Source organism: Canis lupus, chromosome 12 (genome assembly GCF_003254725.2).
Source record: "Canis lupus dingo isolate Sandy chromosome 12, ASM325472v2, whole genome shotgun sequence".
Taxonomy (NCBI): domain Eukaryota; kingdom Metazoa; phylum Chordata; class Mammalia; order Carnivora; family Canidae; genus Canis; species Canis lupus.
This window is the reverse complement of record NC_064254.1, coordinates 10,788,728-10,814,806: the sequence shown is the minus strand read 5'-3', so window position 1 is coordinate 10,814,806 and position 26,079 is coordinate 10,788,728. Positions and strand designations below refer to the sequence as shown.

Below are 26,079 nucleotides of genomic sequence, written 5' to 3'. Positions count from 1 at the left end.
CACAATGGGAAGGAGCTACAAACCCATCCCAGCCCTATTCAATGTGCATTCATCCCACAACTATTAGTTGAGTGCTTACTTAGTTGCCTCAGTTCAAAGTCACTTACGGGCAGTGATGACCATCCTCTGAGACCGCTTTGCATAAGCAGGGAGAGTGTCCACATTGAAACCTAAGAAACAGGAGAGCAAGAATCACACTGCCCAGACAACTGGCAATCAAACACGGAGTGGGGAGTAATACTGCAGCTAAAGAGTTTGAACCCCCAGCTCGAGGGCTCTGCTGCCACTCAAAAGCAGCTCCAGGCAGAATCAATCCCCCAACAGGAAAGTAGGAGGTCTCTTCAATGGGTTCAGAGGAGCCCCCTTTCAGGGAACCCTCTCTCCAGCTAAAAGCAAACCTGGAGACTCACAAGGGAACTCAAGAACATTCAGTGGATGTGGCTGACTCTTGGAGACTATTCTTTCTCTCAGAACTCCACTTTAGCCACACCAGAGGTTTGGAAACTGGGGGTGTACTCACCCATCTCGACAAGTGTGACCACGATATCTGACAGTGTGGGCTGTGTCCTGGCTGTGTGCTCACAGTAGGACTTGGCACTCCTCCCAATTTCTGAAATGTCTAGAAAAGGGTCAAAGGCATAATGTCTTATTCTCAGTTCCCAAAGAGCAAAGTATAGAATTATTAATGTAAGAGCCAGCAATTCTGCTCCTAGAAATATACCCAAGTGAACTGAAAACAGATCATTGCACACCAATGTTCACTGCAGTATTATTCACAATAGCAAAGGTGGGAACAAGCCAGTGCTCATCAACAGATGAATGGCTAAACAAAATGTGGTCTGCACATACGATGGAATGTGATCCAGCCTTCAAAAGGAATGAAATTCTGATACAGGCTACAACAGGGACAAACTTTGAAAATGTTACCCCAAGTGAAATAAGTCAGCCACAGAAAGTCAAATATTTTCAGATGCCACTTATATTTCAGGCACCAAGAAAAAAGAAAATTGATAGGGACAAAAAGTGGATTAGAGGTTACTAGGAGCTTGGGGGGGTGGTGGTGGTGGATGGAGAATTAGCATTATGGATACAGTGTTTCTGTTTAGATGAAGAAAAAGTTCTGGAAATGGCTACTATTAACAGTATTCAATATTGTGAATATAGGGGCACCTAGATGGGTCAGTCAGTTAAATGTCTGCTTTCAGCTCAGGTCCTGATCCCAAGGTCCTAGGATCAAGCCCGCATCAAGCTCCCTGCTCAGCTGAAAGCCTGCTTCTCCCTCTCCCTCTGCTGCTTCCCCTGCTTATGCTCTCTGTCAAATAAATAAAATCTTTAAAAGAAAAATATTGTGACTGTATTTAATGCCACTGAACAAGTTTTTGTTTCTTCGGCCTGAAGCCGAACTTCTATGTAAGAGTTATTGGGGTGTGTGTGTGATCCCTGGGTGGCTCAGTGGTTTAGCGCCTGCCTTTGGCCCAGGGCGTGATCCTGGAGTCCCAGGATTGACTCCCACATTGGGCTCCCTGCATGGAGCCTGCTTTTCCCTCTGCCTTTGTCTCTGCCTCTCTCTCTGTGTCTCTCATGAATAAATAAATATCTTTTTAAAAAAAGTTATTGGGGTGCCTGGATGGTTCAGCAGGTGGAACATGTGATTCTTGATCCGGGGGTTCTAAGTTCAAGCCCCATGTTGGGAGTAGAGATTAGTTAAGAATAAAATCTTTAAAAAAAAGTTTTGCCAAAGTTCTTCAGGTAGGGGATCCTTGGGTGGCTCAGCGGTCTGGCGCCTGCTTTCGGCCTGGGGCGTGATCCTGGGGTCCTAGGATCGAGTCCCGCATCGGGCTCCCTGCATGGAGCCTGCTTCTCCTTCTGCCTCTCTCTCTGTCTCTGTCTCTCATGAATGAATAAATAAAATCTTAAAAAAAAAAAAAAAAGTTCTTCAGGGAAAGAGGAGGTATGAAGCTCTGAAACTGCTGAATTTTACATACAGAAAAGCGTTTTTCTGAGGATAGGTCCACAGATTTCACCAGACGCAAAAGGAGCCCCAAAATGTAAGGATCTCCTGCTCTAGAGGCCCTAATGGTTCAGAAGTTAAGAGCAAGTGGTGACTGAGAGGGAAGGGTGTCAAACTGAAGACCCACCACCAACTCACCAAGACCCACCATCAACTCGTTGCTACCCTGGGCAAGTCACTAGTACTGGCTCCCATACAGGAAAATGGTGGGCAGCATCTGTTTACTGTGGGAAAAATTTAATTAGAATCCTGGTATAGAATGTCTTAGAAATAAGCCAAGTGTCAGTTAAAGTATCTTCACCCATTTGGCTTTTTTCTTTCTTTTCTTAGTAGGTCCTAGGATTTCAAAGGACATGTATAAGAAATGTAGAAAATAGTATTCAGAGACTTTGCTCTGAACCCAGTTTAAGATTGGAGTCCCTAGAAACCAAGCGACTGTAGGCAATAAGCACAAAAACTCTGCCTCATGCTTATAACTAACACAAATCCTAAAACTTTGATACCCAGAGCTCTTAACAACATGGAGCTGCTCAAGCCTGAGCAAGACCTCAGCCTAAGCCATCTATCCTTGGTATTCCTTGGAATGAAGTGGCACTTTTTTTTTTTTTAAAGATTTTGTTTATTTATTTATTCATGAGAGACACAGAGAAAGGCAGAGACACAGGCAGAGGGAGAAGCAGGCTCCCTGTGGGTAGCACGATGTGGGACTCGATCCCAGGATCCTGGGATCACGACCTGAGCCAAAAGTTGATGCTCAACCTCTGAACCACTTAGGTGCCTTGGAGTGGCAGACTTTTATACCATTTTCAAGCCTTTTAGTTTCAATATTCACAGCTTTCCAACACAACTATCTCAGCTCCATCCCGCTTGGTGGCAACTATTTCTTCTGAGAGAAAAAAGGCCTTTTGTCCAGTGGTATCAGAAATAATTGCCTTAATCATGAGGATCTTTAAACTCTGAATTCCAAGAATTTTTCAAAAACTGAATTCTGTTGGGAACTATTAGTCCGTTCTTTGAGGACAAAAGTTCTCAAAGTGGGGCCTGGGAGTCCTCAGGCAGCCCTGAGATCCTTTCCAGAGTCCACAGACCAAAACTATGTTTATAATTAAGTGAAGACATTCTTTGACTTTTTAACTCATTGTCTCATGTAGTTTTCCAGAGGTTACATGGGCTATGATGATATCATGGCTCTGAGGGATAATAGAATGTGGACTCATATATGTTTATATTTAATTTTTTTCAATTTTCTTTTTCTTTTTTTTAAAGATTTTATTTATTTATTCATGAGAGACACACAGAGAGAGAGAGAGAGAGGCAGAGACATAGGCAGAGGGAGAAGCAAGCTCCATGCAGGGAGCCCAATGTGGGACTCGATCCTAGGTCCCCAGGATCAGGCCCTGGGCTGAAGGCGGCACTAAACTGCTGAGCCACATGGGCTGTCCTCAATTTTCTTTTCTTTCTTTCTTTTTTTTTTTTTTTCAATTTTATTTTCTAATGTGGCAAAAATCGCTCTATATAAAGCCCATGTAGACAAAACTCCTCAGGATCCTCAATATTTAAGAGTCTAAAAAAAAAAAAAAAAAGAGTCTAAATAGGTTCTAAGATCAAAACATTTGAGATCATTGCTTTAGGAAAACATTTGGTATTTAAAAGTTCCAAACAAAAAATAATAATAATAAAAAATAAAAAAATAAAAGTTCCAAACACCAGCTGCAGAGAGCCACCTCACCTCAGACCACGTCCTTCCTGGGGCAGCCCACATTGAGTGTCCGATCAAGAACTGAGTACAAATGCAAGGCCCTTTCAGCCTGATGTGGTGTACTCTGAAGTACAGGTGCTCCAGAGGTCCCCACTGAGTCAGTCAATTCTTTATTTGGCCTGCATTGCAGTTAATCTCTCCCCTGCCTAAAGCTTTCTCTCACTTTGATTTGTGTTGATCCCTCAAAAGACAAGTTAAGTAAGCCCATCTCTCATCCCATTCTACTTTCCACCACCCTGCCATGCTGCCACTGCCACCACCACTAATAAAACCCAAGCAGGGAAATACACTGTATATGCAGAAAAGCCTGTGTGAGACCATTCTAGGCTTCTCCAACTCAACGTGTTTCCTCTTAAGCATTTTTTTTTCCGTTCTATAAAACTTATTTACTCTCCCTCTTTGTATCACATACTATAGCATTTGATTATCCAATATATAGCATCTATTCATGGGACTTGATCATGACTCTGCAACAAAACTATAACTTCCTGGAATATAGAGAACAAGCAGCAACAACAGCACTTATAAACCATCAAGAGGTTACCAGGTTCCTAATATCAAGTGTCTTACACATGCACCTCACTTATCCTCACAACTCCAGGAGATACAAATTATTGTCCTACTTCACAAATAAGGAAATTGAGGTTCAGGAGGTTTAGCAACTTGTTCAAGGTATTAAGTGGCAGAGCGATGACTTACACCCACGTCCATCTGATTCTAAAGCCTGAAAGTCACTTTACTATGCTGTTCTTTTTCCTAAATCCTCTTTAACACTATCAGAGTGCAAGACACAGCACAGATGTCTGGTTGACTCGAAAAGGAGCTATTGTTTCCTGGTACTTACAGCTCTGCAGCATCTCTGTCAATGTTTCCACGGATGCTTTTTCAGCACTCTCGAACCCTGCCTCTGTCAACAAGGAGCTCACGACCACTTGAAGGGTTCGCCTCCGGGCCAGATGGTAGTTATCAGCAGGGTTAGTGGATTGTTTACTTCCTGATCTCTGCGAATCAGCACCCCATTAAAAAAAATTAATTCACCCACAGGACAAGAATGCAATCCAACAGTTCACATATCGTCAATGGCAAGCAAAAGTTCTTTCGCTAAATATGTATTTATCAGTGCTTAATAAAATACGGTAGCCCCTGGTGTTAAGATTTATAAATCCTGGCCAACTGAGTAATCATCGAGTACCCAAGGGGTTCTAAATCCTAAGGAGCTACCTAAAACTTAAGATTCTAATAAGTTTTCTTACTTTTTTAGCAGATTATCAAAATATATAGCTGAAAAAACATGCATGATAGGATTGAATTCACATCCATTTCCCAGAAAAAATTTAAAAAAAAAAGGCCTTTCTCTTGTTCCTCGCATCTCCACACTCTGTCACTACAAAGAAAAATTAAAACAGCACCACACGATGCTGGGCATAGGAAGGCAAAGGGCAACCGCTCAGAAAAGTAGGAAAGCTAAATTATTCTGAAACGGGAATCCCTCCTAACTCAGGCTGGCCAATAAGAAGGCGAAGCCGGTCTCCCCGAGCCAATCAGGAGGTGTTCCGGGTTCCCAACCCCCAACAGCGGAGGAGCCAATCAGTACACCGGTCCGCCAACTCAGGAGGCCGCAGCCAAGTCCCGAGGAGGGGGGCATTTACGGCCTGAAAGACGCTCCTCCACCCGGAGCTCATGGTGGGGCTGGATTCCTGGCTGCGAGCTTGTTGCCCACACTAGGGGGAAGTTGCAGAATGCCCAGGCTCTCTCGGCTTCCGCCCCGCGCCTCCCGCCCTTACCGTTCCGGAGCCACCGGCCCCGGCAGTGGCCGCCGTGTCGGCCATCTTGCTCTGGCGTACTGTGCGCGAGCGCAGGGCAGGATGGGACTTGTAGTCCCCGAGCGGGGAGGGGCGGGGAGAGGCGGGGAGGGGGCGGGGCGGCGCGCACCCCTAGGAGCTCTCCTAAGCCCAGGCGGGTTGCGGGGGGCGGGGGGGGGGCGGCGGTGTTTGAGGATCCCGGCTCACGTGACCTACAGTGAGTGGTAGGTTCTTGGGGCCCCGGTGTGCCTCGGAATCGGCTAGGAAGATGCGCCCTCGGGTTTCGCACCTGTTTCTAGAGGAGATCGTTTCTCCCGCAGAGCACATCCCTGGGGCGCTCCAAACTTGCCTGTTGTTAGCAACACCTTTGGCTGCGTCCCGCTCGGTCCCAGGGACTCCCTCTCTGGGGACGGGGCCTGGGACTCTGTGTTGTGAAGCTCTGCAGGTGATTATCCTGAGCGAGTAATTTTGGGAAACCTTACTCTGCGCGCACCGGCCCCGCAGCCCGCCAACGTCCACCTGCCCCTCGAGCCTAGACCCGCTAGCCCAGGTCTTCCGCTGCATCCCGCTGCCTTCTCGCCCTCGATCCGCAGCGATGTGCGCGGGCGGCAAGAAGCTGTCCGGGGCCCGCCTCAGTCCCGAGGCGTTGCGACCCCGCGGTGCCTGTGGTTTTCTGCGTCTCACTCGCTCATCAGCCGCCCTGGACGGGGGTTCTCCTTGCCGGGACCGGGGACCCCCACTGCCCCTCCTTCAGTTCCGTTTGCGGGTGCCTGGGAGGGCGCGCACGCCGGGTTTGAATCCTAACATCGCAGGCTGTGAGGCTTCGGGCACGTTACCTAACCGCACTGTGCCTCAGTTTCCTTTGTGTGTGTGTGGAACAGGGGTGGGATTGCTAGAGAAGAAAATAAGCTAATACCCGCAGAGGATCTCGGGCACGTGCCAGAAGCAGAGCCGGAGGTCAAGACCCAGCACCTGAAGTTGTTTATTTCCTGCGCGACGCGCTGATCGCCTGGCGAGCGCCCCGCGGGCCAGACTCTGGGAACCCGCGCGGCCCGGGCCCCGCAGGCGCACCTGAGCCCGGGGCGTGCCCCGCCCCCTCGCCCGGGCACGTGGGCCGGGGTCTGCGGGGCCAACCGCGGGCGGCCGGGGGAGGAGTCGGGGCCCACACTAGCGGCGCCGAGCACCCAGCCCCTTTGTCTCCCCCGCCCCCTCTTCCCCACTTCCTGCCCAGCTTTAAACTCGGGATCCGCGGCGCGGCGCGGACTTTGTAAACACGCGGCGCCTGCGGGGGTGGAGACTGTTTGTGTTGGGGCGCCCGGAGGAGGAGCGCACGCCCCTCGGCTCGGCTCGAGGCGGTGGCGACGCCCCCCTCCCCAGAGGCAAGGCCGAGGCGGCGGGACAATGAGGCCACAGTCGGTGCTCCGGGGGGCTCACCTGCTCTGGAGGTAGGCTTGATGGCTGGAGAAGCCTAGGTAGATGGGTGTCAGCCTCTCCACCCTTCGCTGGGGTGCCTCCAAGCTCAGGCTGGACGCCCGGGGTAGGGTCGGAAGGGGGTCGGTTAAGGGGGTCACTGCGTCCTCATCACCTCCCCATTGTCCCCTAAAGCTTGGCTCACTTTTGCACGTAGGTGAAGAGCAGAGACGCCCCCAAAGCCCTGAGCCCTGTCCCCACAGCCCCTCTCCCAGCTGACCCAGAAGCCCAGTGGCCTCCCTGGGTTGTCGTCGTTCTTCATACCTCAGAGATAGCAATGGGAGGTGAGTAGGAAGGCAGAACCGATGTGGGCAGAAGGATTAGGTCAGAGGAAGCGCCTGGAAGAAGGGACGCCTCAGTGTCCCTGTGGTGTCTGATGTGCACACAAGCCTCTTCTGCATCTTTTAATGTACTGCCAAGAAGAGTAACTGAAGAAATTGGTTGTTGTTACTAAGGGAGCATAATGATTTCATCTGCAAACATTGAGCCCCTACTATGTGTCTGGGATTTATGGGATGCTGAGGGTACGATGATGTTATTCAACTACCACTGGTGTGGGTCACAGAAAACAACAGACATAAAGCACCAAGTTGGGCTGGCGAGGAAGACTCAGGAGAGAAGAGGACTTTGGAGTTGGATTCTAGGTGATGGATAGTCACCAGGCAGAGAAGTGGTAGGAGGACTTTGGGGGCCACTTGTTCATTCTGCAGACCTGTACTGAACCCTGACTGTGGGGTTGGCATTGGAATACATTGAGGACCCAGATAGCGTTCCTGCTCTCTTTAACCTACTATCTAGGCATGAAGAAGAGGGGGGAATGAGCAGGATAAATTCAGGGAAAGGCAAGTTTCTGGGCTGGTCCCTAAGAATCCAAAAATTCACAGCTGCATGCAGCTGGGAGTCCACTTGAGGGTTATGTGACCATCCACACAATGTTGGGGTACCCATTCCTCATCCTTGGGCCTTAAGACTGTTTCCACTGTTTTCTCAATGCCACCCTCCTCGGTTCTCTTGGGGACCAGACATAGGTGAAGACAACTAGATCTCTCATTGTGTTCCTGCAGAATCTTCTGCTTTTTCAATTCCTCGGCTCCCTGGAGAGATGATTGATACAACATTAGATGAATTTATTCACCATCCATTAGCTATGGCTATATCTCCTGCACAGGCTAGATGTTGGGGACATAAACAAGTCAGAGCTTCTACTCTGCCTGGAATTTCCAATCAAAGGTATCTCTGAGAATTCCAGCAAGATCCTAGTCCTTGAGGCCATGACTACCTTGGTCTTTAGTGCTTCCTCTTTTTTCCTTCCTTCCCTCAAGGGTTCAGAATACCAGCTAATGCTTATATAGTACTGTCAGGCACTGTTCTAAATGTTTGGGGTATAGTGTCTCATTTAACCTCCGTAAGTGGGGCACCTGAGTAGCTCAGTCAGTTAAGCTTCTGCCTTTGGCTTAGGTCATGATCCCAGAGTCCTAGGATTGAACCCCACATCTGGCTCCCTGCTCCATGCGGAACCTATTTCTCCTTCTCCCTCTGCCTGCTGCTCCCTCCGCTTGTGCTCTCTCCCTGTCAAATAAATAAATAATATCTTAAATAAATAAATAAAATCTAAAAAAAAAACCTTCCCTAAGTCCTATGAGGTCAGCACTAGGATCATCTCCATTGTATAGACGGGAAAACCTAGGCACAGAGGCGTTAAGTTATTTTTCTAAAGAGTACACCAGAAATAAATGGCAGAGCTGAGATTGAAACCCAGGGCACTTGACCTGGGAGGCCCTGTTCTTGATCACTAGACTACCCTGCTTCTCTGATTGACCATGTAGAATGTCCACTTGAGTTAGGGACTTAGGAGTTTCCAAAAGGTCCTGTGTCTTGGGTAGTAGAGAGGAGAGAAACCTTTTAGCTGAGTGTGGGTGCTGGTAACGGTTTACATGGAGCCTCAACAGGTCTTGAGTAAGCTTGTAGGGACTGCACTGAGTTATATCCTTCCCTTCAGGCTGTGTGTGTATTAGTGTGTTTTCTTGAATAAGCCTCACTCATCAAGAGGAACAAACTAAGGTTGCAAGAAAGAAGGCAACATGGTTGTAATGTGCCAGAATCCGGGAATGTGTGAGACTAAGACACCTCATTTGGTGGGAATCTTTAGGAATAGCAGAGACTTTCATATTTTAGATTCCAAGAGGAACAGTCCAACCTGGTAGCTGAGTAAGGAAGATGGTCCAGTAGTGGAAACCATCTTAAGATGTTCACCTCTCTTGCCCACAGCTGCTGCATCCCAAAGCTGCATGTGTGTCTCTGACTCCATCCCTCCAGGCAGGCTGGGCCCTTGCCCCTGATGTGAGCCAGGCCACAGGGCAGAGGTTCCCGGGATTCCAGCCACTTTTCCATTACCTTCCTGAAATTCTAGGTTTTTTCACAAGAGTCCTCTGCACAGATCTGGGGAGGCCTGGAGCGGTCCCCCTCTGCCTGCGGTCAAATCACCTCCATGCATCTGTCTTTGAGAGAGAGGCATAGGTTGGGGGAGGGATGGGTGTTGATGCTGGCAGTTGAGGGTTTAGAGGGTGGCCACACCAAGATAACAGGTAAGCCGGTTGTGAAATTCTGAACTAAATAGACCTCCAGGCCACCTTTCTGCCACACATACTTTCCTCCCTTGTCATAGGGTGGGGTGGGGTGGAACCCTTGGCTTGCCCCAGCCCCCTGCCCCAGGCGTTTTCTTGGCTGGGGAGAACAGGTTGTGCTCTTGAGAAACCACAAGAGGAAGTTTAGGGAGGGCTGGGGGTGGGGAAAGTTCTGGGGTGCCTGCCAAGTTTCCCTTTCTCCGTTCAGCAGGAGGTATGTTTATTTTGGTGTGTTTTTCTTACCCTCAAAGACATTTAAATTTTAAACCCTCTGAGTTTCAAAGAGCTGTCAAGACCTGCCCCATTACAGTGATGGTGGTTGGGGTGGGGGTGGGGAGGGTGACCTGGCTGTCCTGAGACACCACTGGAAATGAGACCAGAGCTAGGTACCCTTTTATTGGATTTCACCTGGCATTCACACTGCTTGGGAAAGGCCAGTTAACTCCAGAAGGTCTTCTTTTCTCCTCTCCCTCAAAGCACCCCCTCTTGCCTGAAACTCAGAAGAATGTGCTTATAATTTATAATGGTCACTTAGGAGCTGACTGATGCTGCCAGGAGCTGTCCTAAGTGTTTCACTTGCCTTATCTCATCTGATACTCACAATGCCCGGTTGTGAATACCCCCATCTCCAATTTATAGATAGGGAAACTGAAACCCAGAAAGGCTAATAAACTTACCTGAAGTCACACAGCTAGTAAGTGGCAGAGCCCAGATTTGAACACTGGTGAATTTGACTTCAGAGCCTGTGCTCTTGACAATTTAAATTAGCCCCCAAATCAGAGCATTAACATAGATCAGGCCCAAACAGTATTATATCATATTAGATCCTGAAGAGTAGGAGGTTGAGATCCAAAGATGTTTTTAAAATGATGTTGCTAGGGTTGGGGTGGCTTATGTAGAGAATTGGAAAGGATTCCTTGGAACTTAATATATTAGAAAAGGATCAAGTGGAGAAAGAAGCAGTGGGTGAACAAGGGGCGTCAAACTCCAAACAGTTGAAGCAAATGGGGAGAAGATTTAGGAAGGATATTATAGCTGTGTTCAAATGTTTGGAAGGTTGCTTTTGGAAGCCCACACGAAGTGGGCCAGATAGGGGGCCAGGGGACAGACCGGTGGGGGGCAGATCTCCGAAATAGCATGAGAACTTTCTAACAAACGGTTGCCTAATCCCCGTCTGAAGAAGTGAATTCTTCGTCTAAGGGAGTCTAGAGCACATGCTTAGGAGGGGCTTCTGCTCGTTGAAAGACCTCAAAGCCCCTTCCACCTCTAAACTGTCCCATGTGATTATTCACCTGTTTCCCCTTTCCGGGTCATCCCATTGCTCCTTGTGCTCCCCGGCCCATAGCGATCCTCGTCTGTCCACCAGGTGGGGCTGTTGCCCAGTGTGTTGCCCCGGGACTGCAGGATTGGGTGGAGAGCACCATCTGGTCGTTCAGCTGCCAGCCGGTTTCATGGGGCCCCTGCCCCACCCATCCCCAGCTATCTACACCAGAGCTCAGGGAGCCACTTTTGACCAAGTACAACCGCCATAAAATGATCTCTTAGGTCCCAGACCCTGGGGCCCCTCCTTCCCGCTGGGGCCCCTCCCACCCACACTCTCTTTTCCCCATCCCTGACCTTCCTTTGCCCTTGAGACAGAAGGCCCGGTGTATTGGGAGCAGATGGCCAGACCAGCAGCCCTTGTAGGCATGGCCTTTCGTACCCTTCGAAGGCATGACACATAATACCGTGTCATCTCCATTGAGGGCCCTCAAAACCTGCAGCTCCTTTGCCCTCAGCGGGCACTTCTCCTACCCTGGTTGAAGTTCCCCCGAGACAGCCACTCCTGAGGTGAGACAGCAGAGGCCCAAGCATTGTCTCGGAGTGAGGGGTAGGAGAGGGGTTGCTTGGTGCCCCATCAAGACCCTTAGAAGGGTGTGGAGCAGGTCGCCTGGGTGGCTCAGTGGTTGAGCATCTGCCTTGGCTCAGGTCATGATCCCAGGGTTCTGGGATTGCATCCCACATCGGGCTCCCCGCTGGGAGCCTGCTTCTCCCTCTGCCTGTGTCTCTGCCTCTCTCTGTGTATCTCTCATGAATAAATAAATAAAATCTTTAAAAAAAGAAGTGTGAGGAGCTGCAGAGGCCCCACCATGGACGGGCAAGGCCCAACAAGAGCAGGAAGGAGGGTGCGGTTACAAGCCAGACCACCAGAGGGCGCCCTGGAAGGCAGGCCCGAGAAAGCGGCCCTAACTGTGCTCCAGACATTTCCTAACTCGTGTTTACTTCTTCTTCTTCTTCTTTTTTTTTTTTTTTAAGATTTTATTTATTCATGAGAGACACGGAGAGAGAGAGAGAGGCTGAGACACAGGCAGAGGGAGAAGCAGGCTCCGTGCAGGGAGCCGACATGGGACTCGATCCCAGATCTCCAGGATGAGCAAACCAAAGCACCAAGGGTTAAGCAGCTAGCTTCCTTTCACACAGCTGGTCAGTGGCTGAGCTGGAAGTCGGACTTGGCTGTTTGGCTGTAGAGTCTGCACATAAAACCACTAATTCATGCTTTCTCTCATGGAGTGGTCAAGAGAGCCGATGCCCAGTAGACAAACCACTCTGGTTTGAGTCCTAGCTTGGTTCCTTCCTGCTTGTGTGAAACTGAGTTTCCTCACCTGTCAAGTGGGTGTAAGTAGTCCCTACCTCACCGGGTCATTGTGGAGATTAGTCAGGGCCGATCTTCCTTGAATGCTTACTGTAAAACAAGTGTTATCTTTTCTGTCCTCACAGCATTCTCGCAAGGGAGGCACTGTTGTTATGTCTTCACAGACAAGGACACCAAGGCACAATGTGGTTACACAGAGGAAGGGGCTGAGGCTTCAGAGTCCACCCTCTGTACGAGGTGCATGAGATTCATGCACACAAAGCCCTGCCAAGTGCCAAACGGGTCATGAGTCCTTAGAAGCAATGCCTCCACTGTCCTGTCATGGTCCTAACCGTCTTCCAGCCAGAGCTGCTTGGAGTGGGCACGGGGGCCTTCACCGAACCAAGAGGCAACCCTGGTTTCTTTCCTTACCATCCTACCTATGACTCCGTTTCGTCCTTTTGTCTAAAATAAATACCAGCCCATGAGTTCTGGCCTGTGGTCAGACAGTTGGACAAAATACTTGAAATTGGGACTGTCCCAGAAACTCCCAGTTCGGGCCCCAGCTTCGAGTGCTCCAACTCGCCCTCCCTCCTGTCCTCTGTTCTCTTCCCTCCAGGCTGCTCCTCCTGCCCTTCCCCTGGGGGCCCTGAGTTCTGGGAAAGGAAGCAGGAGCAGGGCCTCACATGCAGACCTCGGCCTCCAGCTTAGGCTCCAGCTGGAAGTGTTGGAGGCTCTGGAAGGGGGGGCCGGTCGGGGCGGGGAGGATGGGGGCACAGAGGGCCCTGGGCTGCCTGTCCCCAGGAAGGCATCTATCCTTCCAACACTCTTTCCTAAGCTTACTCCTGGGGGCTGAGGAATCCAGTCTGGATAAGACCCAGGGGAGAGTTTATTCCTCTCTAGCAAGTGGCTGTCGCAGGCTGATTTGGGATTATGAAGGGGAGGGAGGCTTGCTTCCTCCCAACACCAGGCCCCCGAGAGTCAAGTCTGTGTTTCCCCTTCCTTCCAGCTCCATTCCCTTTTCTTTAAACAGTATCTATTGCAGAACCACAGACTTGGAGGCTGTTCACATGTGCAATCTATTTTCATCACAGTGAGAGAGGATCTTGGGGTTATAGACTCTCAGATGGACTGGGGAGCTGAGCATAGGCCAGGGTGTGGAACATTCTAGTTTTTCCCAAGCCCTCTCCCTTTTTCCCTCCAGTCATCTGGTACCTGCTGGTTCTGGAGGCAGCCTCTGTCTTCTCTTGGAATTTACTTGAATCCACCTCTAGGACCAGGCTGAATTTTTCTCTCGGATCTCTGTGTCTCCAAAGAAATAGTCTTTTTTGGCTTAGGACCAGCCTCTTGGGTTCTAACTCAAAAAACCCCTCTCTTTACTACCCCTGGATGTGAGCTTAAGGCCTCCTGGGTCATCCTCAGAAAGTCCTGCTTCTTCCCTGCCTTTCCTCTGACACAGCTTCTGGGAGTCATTTTTGGCATTCCTTTTGGGAATCTTGTGTGGATTTCTCTGAACCCTCATTTCTTCCCAGGCACATGGCAGTAAACATGTTGGAGATTGTGATAGCATATCTTTTGCACAATAGTTCCATAGCCAGGCCCTGTTGTGAGCGCCTCCGTACAGTATGCACCATTTGCAGATAAGTTTATAATAAATATACATGTTTTTAACTCATTTCTCCTCTGTTCTTCCCAAGAATCCTGCAAGGTTCCTTTATTTTACTGGTGAAGAAACTGAGGCACAGAGATTAAGTAACTTGCCCAAGGTCATATTGCTAGTCAGTCCTGAGAGCCTGGGGGCTGAAAGAGCTCTGACCTGAGTCAGACTTTTCCTGCACGTTGCGTATGCTTGTGCGTGTGTGTGCCCACCCACCAGGGGGAGTGTGAGATGCCCCCAGGTTCTGTTGATGCACTGTCCTAAATACAGCATTGAGACACATAGAGCAGGCTGGTAGATCCCCAAACTGCCTCTGTGTGTGATGGTGAATCTGTGTGTGTGCACGTCTGTGAGGAGTGATGATGGTGTGGGTACAACTGCCCCAGGAAAGCCCAGAGCCGCCTCCATCCTCCTAGTGGGAGCTTCAGGGTTGTCTCCTATGCCAAGCAAGGAAGGGAGGGAGCCAGGATGGCCCAGCCCTGCCCCAGCAGGCAGGTCAGGTGTCATGCAAGACCCAGGAAGCAGGAGTGGGAGGTGGTGATATGAGCTCTGCTAGGTGGGGCTGGGGCCCTGACCTATCTCGGGAGCCCTGGATGAATCAGCCAGACCACAGCCGCCCCATTTGCGGTGATGGTGCACACAAGTTTTTCCTCCAGCCCTTCAAGTCCTTTTCTTTTCCTTTCTCTCCCCCAGACTCAGGCTTTAGTAGGGTTGCAGTGGCTGAGGGTACATCTCTGGAGTTGGCAGTTAAGCAGAGTCCTAACACTGGACCTGCACACTTCACCCAAGATACCCTACCCAGAAAGAAGGAGCAGCCCTGGCCCAGGAAGCATGCCACATACCTTGTCCAGAGGACAGGGCTGCATAGGTCTGGATCCTGGGCTCACTCACCTGGTGTATTCCTCCAACAACATCTGTAAGGCACAGAGGTCTTGTCCATTGCTCATTTACAGCAGAGTCACATTTTCTGCGGTGCTGGGTTCAAGATCAGTGGAGAAACAAAATCCGTCTCAGAATCACTCTAAGTTTACTTATTAAATTGCTCATAGAACATAAGATGCATAGTTTGAGCTTTCTCCCCCATTTCAGAGAATCTCCAAGATGGCCCGTTGTCATCGGAACAGATGGCCAAGTCCTTGGTTAAACATGATGTTTGTGCTAGAGTTAAGACCACACTGTATAAATAATATCTAAGTTTCTGTGGTTGATTAGTGTCTCCTCCAGTGAACATAATTGAGTTTGTGATAGTTAAATGGGCACATTTAGGAATTCAATATGCATTCTCTCATGGGCTCTCGTGGGCTCCCTGGGCCAGAGGAAGGGTTTAAGTGGTAGAGCTGGGGGAATCTGGGGGAAGGTGCACTTGCTTTTGGATGGATTAACCAGGAATTTCTTATCAAAGATGCCATTTGAGAAAAGAGAAGTGGACTTAAGGAGAAATTATTTAGGAGCAATTTTATTTTATTTTCAAGAATTTTTTAGTAATATCTACACCTAACATTGGACTTGAACCCATGACCCCAAGTTTAAGAGTTGCTGAGCCAGCCAGGCGCCCCAGGAGCAATTTTATTTTATTATTTTTTAACATCTTTTTTTTAATTTTTTTTTTTAATTTTTATTTATTTGTGATAGTCACAGAGAGAGAGAGAGAATGAGGCAGAGACACAGGCAGAGGGAGAAGCAGGCTCCATGCACCGGGAGCCCGACGTGGGTTTCGATCCCGGGTCTCCAGGATCGCGCCCTGGGCCAAAGGCAGGCGCCGGACCGCTGCGCCACCCAGGGATCCCTATTTTTTAACATCTTTTTAAAAATTTTAATTTATTTATTCATGGGGCGGGGGGTGGGGGGCAGAGGGAGAAGCAGGCTCCATGCAGGAAGCCTGATGTGGGAGTCGATCCTGGGACTCCAGGATCACGCCCTGGGCTGAAGGCAGGCACTAAACCACTGAGCCACTCAGGGATCCCCTGAGCAAATTTTTTTTTCCTGAGCAATTTTAAATGGTGATAGCTTTTATATATATTTTTTTACTTTTCTAAACACCTGAGTTTTCATTTTTTGTTTTTACTGAAAACTGCACTGTAGAAATCGGTTTTCGATTCCTATTTCTATGACATTAGGCTTACTCTTTATATCATTATTGCTTCTTTCTAAAATAATTAATGACTATTTCTATAATTATTATTTTATAACAATAATTATTTTTAATATACCACTTCATGTTTTTTTAATGGCTTAAAAACTCCAAGGGTGCCTGGGTGGCTCAGTCAGCTGAGTATCTGACCCTTAGTTTCAGCTCAGGTCATGATCTCAGGGTTATGGGATCAAGCCCTGAATCCAGCTCTGTGCTCAGCGGGGAGTCTGCTTGGGATTTTCTATCTCCTTCTGCCTCTTCCACCGCTGCCCCACCTTCTCTTTCTCTCTAAATAAATAAATAAAATCTTAAAACACACACACACACAAAAGCATACACAGACACACCTCTAGCAGAGAGGTTAAGACATGAGTGAAGGAAAAGGGCTAGGGTATTCCACCCTTAAAAAATAACTGTGGATCAGGGGATCCCTGGGTAGCTCAGCGGTTTAGCGCGCCTGCCTTTGGCCCAGGGCGCGATCCTGAAGGCCCGGGATTGAGTCCCATGTCAGGCTCCCTGCATGGAACCTGCTTCTCCCTCTGCCTGTGTCTCTGCCTCTCTATGTCTATCGTGAATAAATAAATAAAATCTTTAAAAAAAATTATTGTGGATCCCAACGAGTTTTTGTCTTTGAAGGTTGTGACTATTGACATTTAACTTTTAATTTATTTTATTCTCATTTTTTTAGAGATTTATTTATTCATGAGAGACATGAATTCATGTCTTTATTTATTCATGAGAGACACAGAGAGAGGGGCAGAGACGCAGGCAGAGGGAGAAGCAGGCTCCTTTCAGGGAGCCAAAGGCAGATGCTCAACCACTGAGACACCTAGGCGCCCCATCTAACTTTAATTTTTTTTAAAGATTTTTGATTTATTTGTTCACGAGATACATGCAGAGAGAGAGGCAGAGACACAGGCGGAGGGAGAAGCAGGCTCCCTGCAGGGAGCCTGACGCAGGACTCGATCCCAGGTCTCCAGGACCACACCCTGGGCTGAAGGTGGCACTAAACCACTGAGCCACCTGGGCTTCCCTAACTTCTAATTTTTTTTTAAATTTTTATTTATGATAGTCACAGAGAGAGAGAGGCAGAGACACAGGCAGAGGGAGAAGCAGGCTCCACGCACCGGGAGCCTGACGTGGGATTCGATCCCGGGTCTCCAGGATCATGCCCTGGGCCAAAGGCAGGCGCCAAACCGCTGCGCCACCCAGGGATCCCCTAACTTCTAATTTTAAATGCAAAATTTAAAGAATATGAATCTCTTTAGAGGAACTGTAAAAAAGTATTGTGTGTTAACATAGCATCGTATTTTTAATAAAATAATAACTATTATTAAATGATTAAAAAAATGATCAAAAAGTAGTGAGCACTGTGGCTTTGTTTTACCTTTTTTACAAATCTCTTTAATGCCTGGCTTAGTAGAAGACAGCCAGATTATCATGTCTGTTTCTGCTTTAATCTATTGCAGGGTGTTGTTTGGGTTGATGTACATGAAGAAAATCTGGCCTCAGACAGATACGTAGTTGGAAAGGAAGAACTTGTGGACTGGTTTAAAACCTGCGGCCTTGGGACACCTAGGTGGCTCAGTGATTGCCTTTGGCTCAGGCCATGATCCCGATGTCCTGGGATTGAGTCCCGTGTCTGGCTCCTGCAGGGAGCCTGCTTCTCCCTCTGCCTGTGTCTCTGCCTCTCTCTCTGTGTCTCTCATGAAAAAATTAATAAAGTCTTTAAAACAAAACAAAACCTGTGGCCCTAGTAGAACATAGAGCAATAGTGAAGAAGCCAAATCAACAGCGTTGGGTTGGGGAATTTGGACTTTTTTGGTAGGTAATAGGGGGCCACTGAAAGCTTTTGAGCATGGAAGTGCCATGATCAGATTGTTTCAAGATAACTTCTAGGGCAGCAGTAGAACAGAGCTGGCAAGAGAAAGTCTACACAAAATCTAACAAGGATTGAAACTAGGGTGAGGCCAATGGAAATGGAAACAAGGGGGGTGATTTGGCAAAATATTTTGAAGGTAAAAGCAGCAGAACTTAGTAATTATTTGGTAGGAAGGTATGAATAATCATCTGCCCTGTGAAATTGCTCTGCCCTTCCCCCGCCAGGCACCTGGCATACTTCTAAGATGAGGTATGTTATAGTTTGCTGCTTACGTGCCTCCTTCTCTCCGACTAGGCTACAGTGGGTGCCCACAGTAAGTGAGTGTATGAGAGTAGTCGGGGCCACCCCAGAATGTTTCAGCCTGTGTGGCTAGTAGCATAGTGGTGCCCTTAAAGAGAAATTTAAAGACCAAGAGGGAAAGACATCCATTACTGTTAAGCATCACTAAGTAAAGGGTAAGAGGAGACACCAAGCTATGAAGAGAGAGAAAATAGTGGGTGGACCCTTGAAATATACCACGCTGTTGGCAAGGGAGTATGCTTTCCTGAGTTCTAAAGATGTGGGGAGAAATATAAAAACATCTAGGAGAGATTGCTCCATTCTTTGTTCTCAAGTAACCCAAGTTCAATAAGGGCAATGTTTTTCAAACCTAGAAATGTTTTCATTTTAACCCATTTTATATCCACACATACAAGCACACATGGATATGTATATAAAACAAGTTCCATTAAGCAGTACTTACCCTACTCCAGATATGTACTTTCAAGATTTTATTCTGTTGTTTAATTTTTTTTTTTTTTTAAATGCTGGTCGTGATTAGCTTCAAGACTTCATGATCCAGTAAAGCGTCCTGACTTGCAATTGGAAAAACATGAAGTGGGCGAGGTATCCCTTAGTATTCTCACAGTTCTGTAAGCAACAGAAATAGATTGTCCAGTATGAGGCAAAAGGAATTTATTAGAAGAAGGCTGGGAACTCAGACTTGCCAAACAAGCTGGAAGACTAGGTTTGGGAATGGACAGAAACTGATAAAGTGCCTGAGGGCTGGGCAGAGGGCCCTGCAGGAAGATGCCAGCAACTGAGCGGTCACCAATGCCTGGCCAGGCAGGGTGGGAATGGATGGGCCAGCCCCTCTGGTGTCTGGTGCAGGTAGGCAGGCTGGCTCCTGGATTTGTACTAGGGAAGAGGAAATGCCCCCGAAAGGAAGCGGTAGTGCTGTAGGAAAGAAGACTGGATACTTGACAGCCACAGGAGTCTACAAAAGGTGTCATGGCTTGTTCACAAAAAAGATGTCTGTGGGGCACCTACGTGGCTCAGTCCGTTAAGGGTGTGCCTTTGGCTCAGGTCATGATTCCCGAGTCCTGGGATCAAGTCCTGCATCAGGCCCCTTGCTCAGCTGGGAGTCTCCTTCTCCTTCTCCCTCTGCTCTTCCCTGCCACTCATGTGCGTGTGCTCTCTCTCTCTCGCTCTCTCAAATAAATAAAATCTTAAAAAAAAAATGTCTAACAGTGAGTATGTCCTTGCACAATAGTGGACCTAAATGGGCATCTTCTTACCCTGCTGGTGGCCTTGTCACATGGTAAACTCTCCCTTCAGAAAGCAGTTTGCCTCACAATGGAGCATGATTAAGCAAAGTCTGGTGTATCTATTAAAGAGAATATTAGATAGCCATTAAAAATAGCGTGCACACTCAATCACAAGGGTGCCTGGGTAGCTCAGTCAATTAAGCACCTGATTCTTGATTTTTGCTCAGGTCATGATTTCAGGGTTGTGAGATCCAGCCCCATGTTGTGCTCTGTGCTCAGCATGGAATCTGCTTAAGTTTTTCTCTCATTCTCCCTCTGCTTCTCTCCATGTGTGCACGCACATACTCTCTCTCTCTAAAATAAATAAATCTTTTTTAAAAAAAGTCAATTGCAAAAATATGTAATACCACGAAAACTTATACAGTAATGTGGAGGATAACAGGATGTAAAATTCTACATATGATATATCGCAACTATATATTTTACACACACACACAGAAGAGACTGGAAGAAAATATACTAAAGTGTTAGCACTGGTAGTTTTTAGGGGCAGTAGAACTGTGTGTGTTTTTTTTCCCCCTACTTTCCCCCTTTTTTCCAAATGTTCTGGTTCTGTAATAACATGAACAATGTTATGGTCATGAGTCGTATTTCCATAAGTATATAGAAAATCAGTCTTATTGGGCTCTTGGGTGGCTCAGTTGGTTAAGCGTCTGCCTTTGGCTCAGGTCATGACCCCTGGGGCCTGGGATCAAGCCCCGAATCAGGCTCTGTGAAGAGCCTGTTTCTCCCTCTTCCCCCTGCTTCTGCACGTTCTCTCTCTCTCTCTCTCTCTCTCAAATTAATAAATAAAATCTCTTTTAAAAAATCAGTCTTATTCTTGTAGTATCTCCTTGGAGCCAGTAGATGCCAAGTATAGAGTTGGCATGAGGAATATGGTGTGACAACCCAGGGGAGATCCTGGTGAGGCCTGGGGAATGACCGCTGCCTCATGTTCTGACTAAAGCAGCCTTATCTGCTGACCCTTTGAGTCCTGTGGCACCAGTAATACTGAAATACCGAGGCAACTCTGGGGTGGCTAACTCAAGTCGTCATGGCAGTTGTGGGAGGATCTTAACGTTAGATGACACATTTTCAAGCTCCAGTTACCCGTGGATGGGCACAGAGTGAAGTGTGGGGCTGGCATTTCCTTGGGGGGGCCTGATTTTTCCTTGTCCATCTGAGCAGCTTGGAGCAGTGGGAACCTAAGGTAGTGAGCACAGGGAGCAGGACTGTATCCCACAAGATCTGCCTTCCCCAGCTCAGCAACAGCGAAGGAGGTGGAGTCTGGATTGAGCCCTAAGATAAGGAATATGCAACAGCTGTGCCCCCAGGAGAATGAACTCCACATTCCATTCTCTGATCCCACCCCCAATTCCCACTTCTCCCAAGTGCCTTCCCCCACCCCACCCCCATGAGTGCACACTCAGCATCCCCATCAGCTAGAAGGGCCTCCCCTCAGCCTTGGCTTAGCTCCCTTAGAACCTTCCCACACCCGCACCCCCCTACCAGAAGCTGTTCTCCAGCTGTCTGGAAGGGAGTGAGTATTCAGGACAGGTGGCCGGAGGCGGATGCAGAGGGGCCTCATCCAGGGCCCAGCCCCACCTGCCAGACTCGGCCACCCTCAGACTCACACGTGGACCCAGGAACAGAAGAGAGCTGGGCTGTGGTGGTGAGCCTGGGGAAGCTGAGGCAGGATCTGGGGCCATGTGGGGTGGATGGGGAGGAGGGTGTGCAGTGGTCCTAATGGCCAGGTCTGCAAACATCTGGTCAGCCCTCACTGTGCTGGGTCCCGCCCTCTGGGGTCTCAGATCCAGAAGGGGAGATGGTCAGCAGGTATAAGATGTGCCTCCCTTACGTGGGTTATGGCAGCTCCAGGAGGTCATTTCTTAGCATCATGTTAGGGGAGCCCCCAGCTCTCAGGAGCCCCCATGTCTCTTGAGAGTTGCAAGTCCCTGCCTCAGACACCCCAGACTACTTTCCAAACATGCCAGCCTGGGATTTTAAATCAAGAAGATAGAAGGAGCAGATATTTTCTATTTCCTGGGGCTGGGCCACCTAGAGTAGTAATTAACACATTCCTTTATGTCACTCCCGTACCAGTCCCTGCCTGAACAGCAGGACTCAGCCGGACCCAGACACTGAGGGGCTTCAGGGCAGCACTGGTTCCCATCACATAGGACTTTTACAGCCCACACATGTAGAGATTCTGGACATAACTCCCGTGCTCCTGAGTTTGATCATGACCTGGGCATATAGCGTATCAAAGCCAGGGACATGGGCGGGTGTTGGCACTGAGGTATGTTGGGCATCTTCACCCTTGGTGGGGGGATGGTGGCAAGAGGAAGGTAATGGTGGGCTCCAGAGGCCGCCTGTTGGCCTGGCTGTCTGAGGAGAGGGCACTCTCATCTGCCCCAGCACCCAGCGAGAGTGTACGGGAGCCTCACTACCCCTCACACTAACTGCTGGCGACCTGGCAGGGTTGTTCATCACTGTGCTTCAATGTCTCTCCTGGGTCCCCAGGGCCCTCCAGTGCCCCCACATCTCCTGCAGACTGCTGAGCCCCTCCCTGCTTTCACAGCCAGCAGACTCTAAGTACATGCTGTAATAGCCAGAACTGACTACATAATTAGCAGAGCCCCTTGTTCAAAAATTCTTAAGAGTTTTGGAGCGACTGACTGGCTCAGTTGGTAGAGCATGCGACTTGATCTTGGGGCCGTGAGTTTGAGCCCCACATAGAGCATAGAGCTTACTTTAAAAAAAGTATTTAGGGGCACCTGGGTGACTCAGCAGTTGAGCATCTGCCTTCAGCTCAGAGCTCAATCCCAGGGTACTGGGATCGAGTCCTGCATTGGGCTCCCTGCGTGGAGCCTGCTTCTCCCTCTACCTGTGTCTCTGCCTCTGTGTGTGTGTGTGTGTCTCTCATGAATAAATAAATAAAATCTTTAAAAAAAAAAGTATTTAGACTTTGAGGATGGTGACATAGAGCATTGAACCAAGCGGGGGCCCTTCCGAGCATGGGGCTCCGTGTGACTGCATAGGCCACATGCCCACGAAGCCAGCCCCGATCGGAGCTGACATATCAGCCACTTGCTGCCTGCCAGGCACGTTGCCAAGTGCTCACCATGCGTGGTCTCATGCCTTCCTCTCAGCAGCCGGATTATCCCTATTGTGCAGACAAGGAAATTGAGGGATTAGACAAGCCTCATAACTTGCTGAGGTCACCAGCTCTTAAGGACCAGAGCGGGGGAAGGAACCCAGCCTGTCTGTCAGTAAAGCCTGGGCTCTGAACCACCCGCCGCCGGCCGTCCCAGCCTATAGGGTAGGGAGGTTGCTGGGCAAGGCAGCTGCTTCCCATCCCCTTTTTTGCCCTATCAGGGGCAGGAAGGAAAATGAGGCAAGAAACAGCAGCTGACAGTGTGGGGACAATGGTAGCGGCGGTGAGGGATGGCCAACCCAGGCAGAAGTGTGGGTGGGGACGGGTGAGATGGGCACAGGGATTGTGTAGGCTGGAGGCAGCTGATAGACAGCACAGCTGTGCCCTCCGCTGTCTCCCTGCTCAGCCCTGCTTTCTCCCCCTTCCTTTTCCCTGCCACCCTTCACGGGGGAGGTGGGTCAGGGCTCTCCTCCGCCTCTGTCCTCAATATACCCATGCTCACTTCCATGATAACAGCGACAGCTTAGTGAGCACCTACGATGTGCCAGGTGTGCCACCAGGGACTTGAGAGGTATATGACCTTGAATTCCCTCCACAAACCTGTAAACAGTGATTATTCTCCCACCAAGGCCTAGAGAGGCGGAGAGATTGTCTAGGGTTACAGGGCTGATAAGTGGGAAAGAGGACACTTGGGCTCAGATCCAAAGCCCCAGCAATATCCAGCTCTTCCTCACCATCTTCGTCGTAGGACGGGATTGGTCTGACCAGGTATGGCGGTTCCCTGAGTGTGGAAGAGCCTTTTCTAGCAAAGTCAATAAATAGTTTGAGAAGTGGTCAGTTTGAGGGAAGAAGACATTGTATATTCTGAGGGAGGGAGACATTCACCTGCTGCCTCCATTTTATATTAACTGAGTCAGGGTCTGGGGTGTCTCATCTACCTGGAAGGCCCTCTCTGGCACTTGGGAAAGCAGACCTCATGGAGTTAGGTGATTGGGGCTGAATGCATGAGGAGGAAGGCCCGTCGCACACCTTGTACCCATCTGAATCCTGGCACCGAGGAATGGACTGGGATAGGCATTGGCAGGGAGGTAGGCACTAGAGTGCTGTAACAGATTTCCTCCTCCCTAAAATCGGGAGCTTAAATAAAATGGAAATTTCTCACATGCAAGTCTGGGTGGGTGATCTGAACTCTTGTCAGTGTTGAGGATCCAAGCTCTTTCCATGATGTTGCTTCTCCAGACCCCGGGATGTTGAAGACAGATCACCACCGTATCTCCTGGGGCCAGGATCTAAGACCTTGCTGGTGGGGAGAGAGGGCAAAGGAGAGGTACTGCTGTCCTTTTCAGGACATGACCTAAAACTGACAGGTCACCTATCCTTGTAGCCAAAAGTTGGTCACCCACCACACTGAGCTGCAAGAGAGTTTGGGAATCATATATACCAGGGATTCTAGTGTGAAATGTACAGGATGGGAACTGGATTCTGGGAAGGAGTGTGGCAATTAACAACGTTTGTCAGTAGATTGAGAAGGGCAGGGATCAAGAGAGCTGACGTCACATGGTGAGGATGGCTTTCTGTGGGGAACCTCTAAGAGAAATGTTTGCAGATGGACTTCTTTCTGGGTGAGGCGTAAGGCAGAGGGGCTGGCACCTTCTTGGCTACTGTGCTGTGTCCTGGACCATCTCATCTCTGATCAAAGGTAGAGGATTCGAGTCTCTGTCGACCTGACCAAAAGCCCCTTGGAAGTCATTACGGAGCCCTTGTCCCATTAGCACTGTAGGGTCAGGGTGAAGAGCACCATATTCCTCCCTATGGGGGGCCCTTCTGTTCTCAGAAGGGGTAGAGGAGGGTCATATCCTCATACCTCAGTGAGGTAATAATTATCTCGAGCATCAGGAAGTGGAGACATTGAGAGGGTAAGAGACACACACAGTTCCAGCGCGCTCAGGGCCAGCCTCAGTCTCAGCGACAGATGGAAAGTGAGCAAAGTTGGAACAGGAGGTCAAGCTTTGTCAAAAATCATATGAATCTCCTGGTGGCTTGATGCCAGCAGGCAGTCTCCTGGGTCCGGTACTCGTTCATCCACCCACCCACCCATTCAGTGTCTGTTTATTGAGCACCTACCATGGATGCACCAGGCACTGTACTCAGTGTGGGCAAGAGAGAAAAGAACAAGGCAAACACAGTTCCTTACCTCATGGAGCTTTTAAGCCCTCAATTTTCCCTGGCCCCCACTGAGGACAGACTAGGCTATCACAGCTCTAAGAGAGCCATCTTTGTGGCTCAGAGCTCAGAAGGTCCAATGGGAGCCCATGGAAGCATGGGGCAGGCCTTGGCCTTGGAGCAGATGCCTGCCATCTTGGGGCAGCAGGGCGCGCTGTGGACTGGGGCAGGGGGTGGAGTGCCGGTGGGGAGGGGGTGAGCAGCATTGGAGTTGCGGTTTCACTTCTCTCTCACATACCGGTGTGGAATCTGCGTTTTCTCAGATGGTGAGCTTTGTGACTTCTCATCTGAGCCTCAGGGAGATCTCTTCTCTGGTCCCCTCCTCCAACCTTTTGTTCCCCGAGTCCTGGCCTAGTTCAGGCCCTGCTTGCTCCTGTCTGGAAACTGAGTGGCCTCCCAGGGTCACTGCTTACTCTCTTGCTACTGAACAATGCCAGTGGCATGGCAGAGGAGAGGGACCCATCAGAGTCCCCTTCATCGGGGGAGGGCTGAGATCCTCACAGGACGCAGTCTATCGTCTTGCTTTTCTTGTCACTGGCAGTGGTGTAAACCACTCTGTCTGTACCACCCAGCAACTGTGTAGCCCGGATGAGTTTTTAACTCTCTACTGTGCCTCAGTGTCTCTGTCTGTGAGATGAGGATAACACTAGTACCTTCCTCACAGAGTCCTTAGGAGGCTTGCTGTACACATAGTACTTAGAACAGCGCCTGATGGGGCACCGGCTGTCTCAGTCGGTAGAACAGTGCCCAACACATAGCAAGTGTTCAGCTATTATTATGATCCAGGTGTTTGTCATTATGATGAAAACATTGACAGAAATTTCAGGTTCCAGGTCCCACTGGTATATAAACCCAGGGATCTGCAGGGTGCCTGGGTGGCTTAGTCAGTTAAACATCCAACTCTTGATTTTGGCTCAGGTAATGATCTGAGGGTCGCTGGATCGAGTCCTGCAATGGGCTCCACACCCAACACAGAGTCTACCTAAGATTCTCTCTCTCCCTATCCCTCCGCCCTTCCTCCAACTTGTGTGCATGTGCAAGTGCACTCTCTCTCTCAAATAAATAAATAAAATATTTTTAAAAACAAATAAACCCAGGGACGTAGGCCAATTAAATAAAACCCTCTGAGTCATAGGCCCTTATCTCTGTGGTCACTGAGAGGGCAGTGGCCCTGTCCACATTCCATA

At 49.1% G+C, this 26,079-nt stretch overlaps 2 protein-coding genes and 1 long non-coding RNA gene across 13 annotated transcripts in view; 1 reads left to right on the top strand and 2 right to left on the bottom strand.

Annotated features, from left to right (window-relative positions):
- TAF8 (TATA-box binding protein associated factor 8) overlaps positions 1-5,617 on the bottom strand; it is a 31,590-nt gene extending 25,973 nt beyond the window's left edge. For 8 of the 9 annotated variants that reach the window (XR_007401439.1, XR_003124716.3, XR_007401438.1 and 5 more), the window contains exons 1-4: positions 5,555-5,617; positions 4,615-4,771; positions 521-619; positions 108-170 (exon numbers count right to left, since the gene is read on the bottom strand). Coding sequence is in view for 5 of the 9 variants with exons in the window: in XM_025418774.3 (XP_025274559.1) it covers positions 108-170; positions 521-619; positions 4,615-4,771; positions 5,555-5,599 (364 nt within the window). In the remaining 4 variants the exon portion in view is untranslated. Of the gene's footprint in view, positions 1-107; positions 171-520; positions 620-4,614; positions 4,772-5,023; positions 5,242-5,554 lie in introns of those variants that run through there. The other variant, XM_025418775.3, reaches the window with a different exon arrangement.
- A 1,144-nt stretch (positions 5,618-6,761) lies between these two features.
- CCND3 (cyclin D3) overlaps positions 6,762-26,079 on the top strand; it is a 94,407-nt gene continuing 75,089 nt past the window's right edge. The window contains exon 1 of one of the 3 annotated variants that reach the window (XM_025418768.3): positions 6,762-7,017. The gene's annotated coding sequence lies outside the window, so the exon portion shown is untranslated. The remainder of the gene's footprint in view (positions 7,018-26,079) is intronic. The other 2 variants (XM_025418767.3, XM_035697695.2) reach the window with 2 other exon arrangements.
- Positions 13,257-25,600, bottom strand: LOC112641581 (uncharacterized). Its single transcript, XR_007401437.1, has 8 exons — positions 25,131-25,600; positions 23,832-23,969; positions 22,637-22,678; positions 19,679-19,827; positions 19,504-19,592; positions 18,690-18,856; positions 14,826-14,909; positions 13,257-13,579 (listed from the first exon to the last, which is right to left on the bottom strand). It is a non-coding gene; the product is annotated as an uncharacterized LOC112641581 (long non-coding RNA).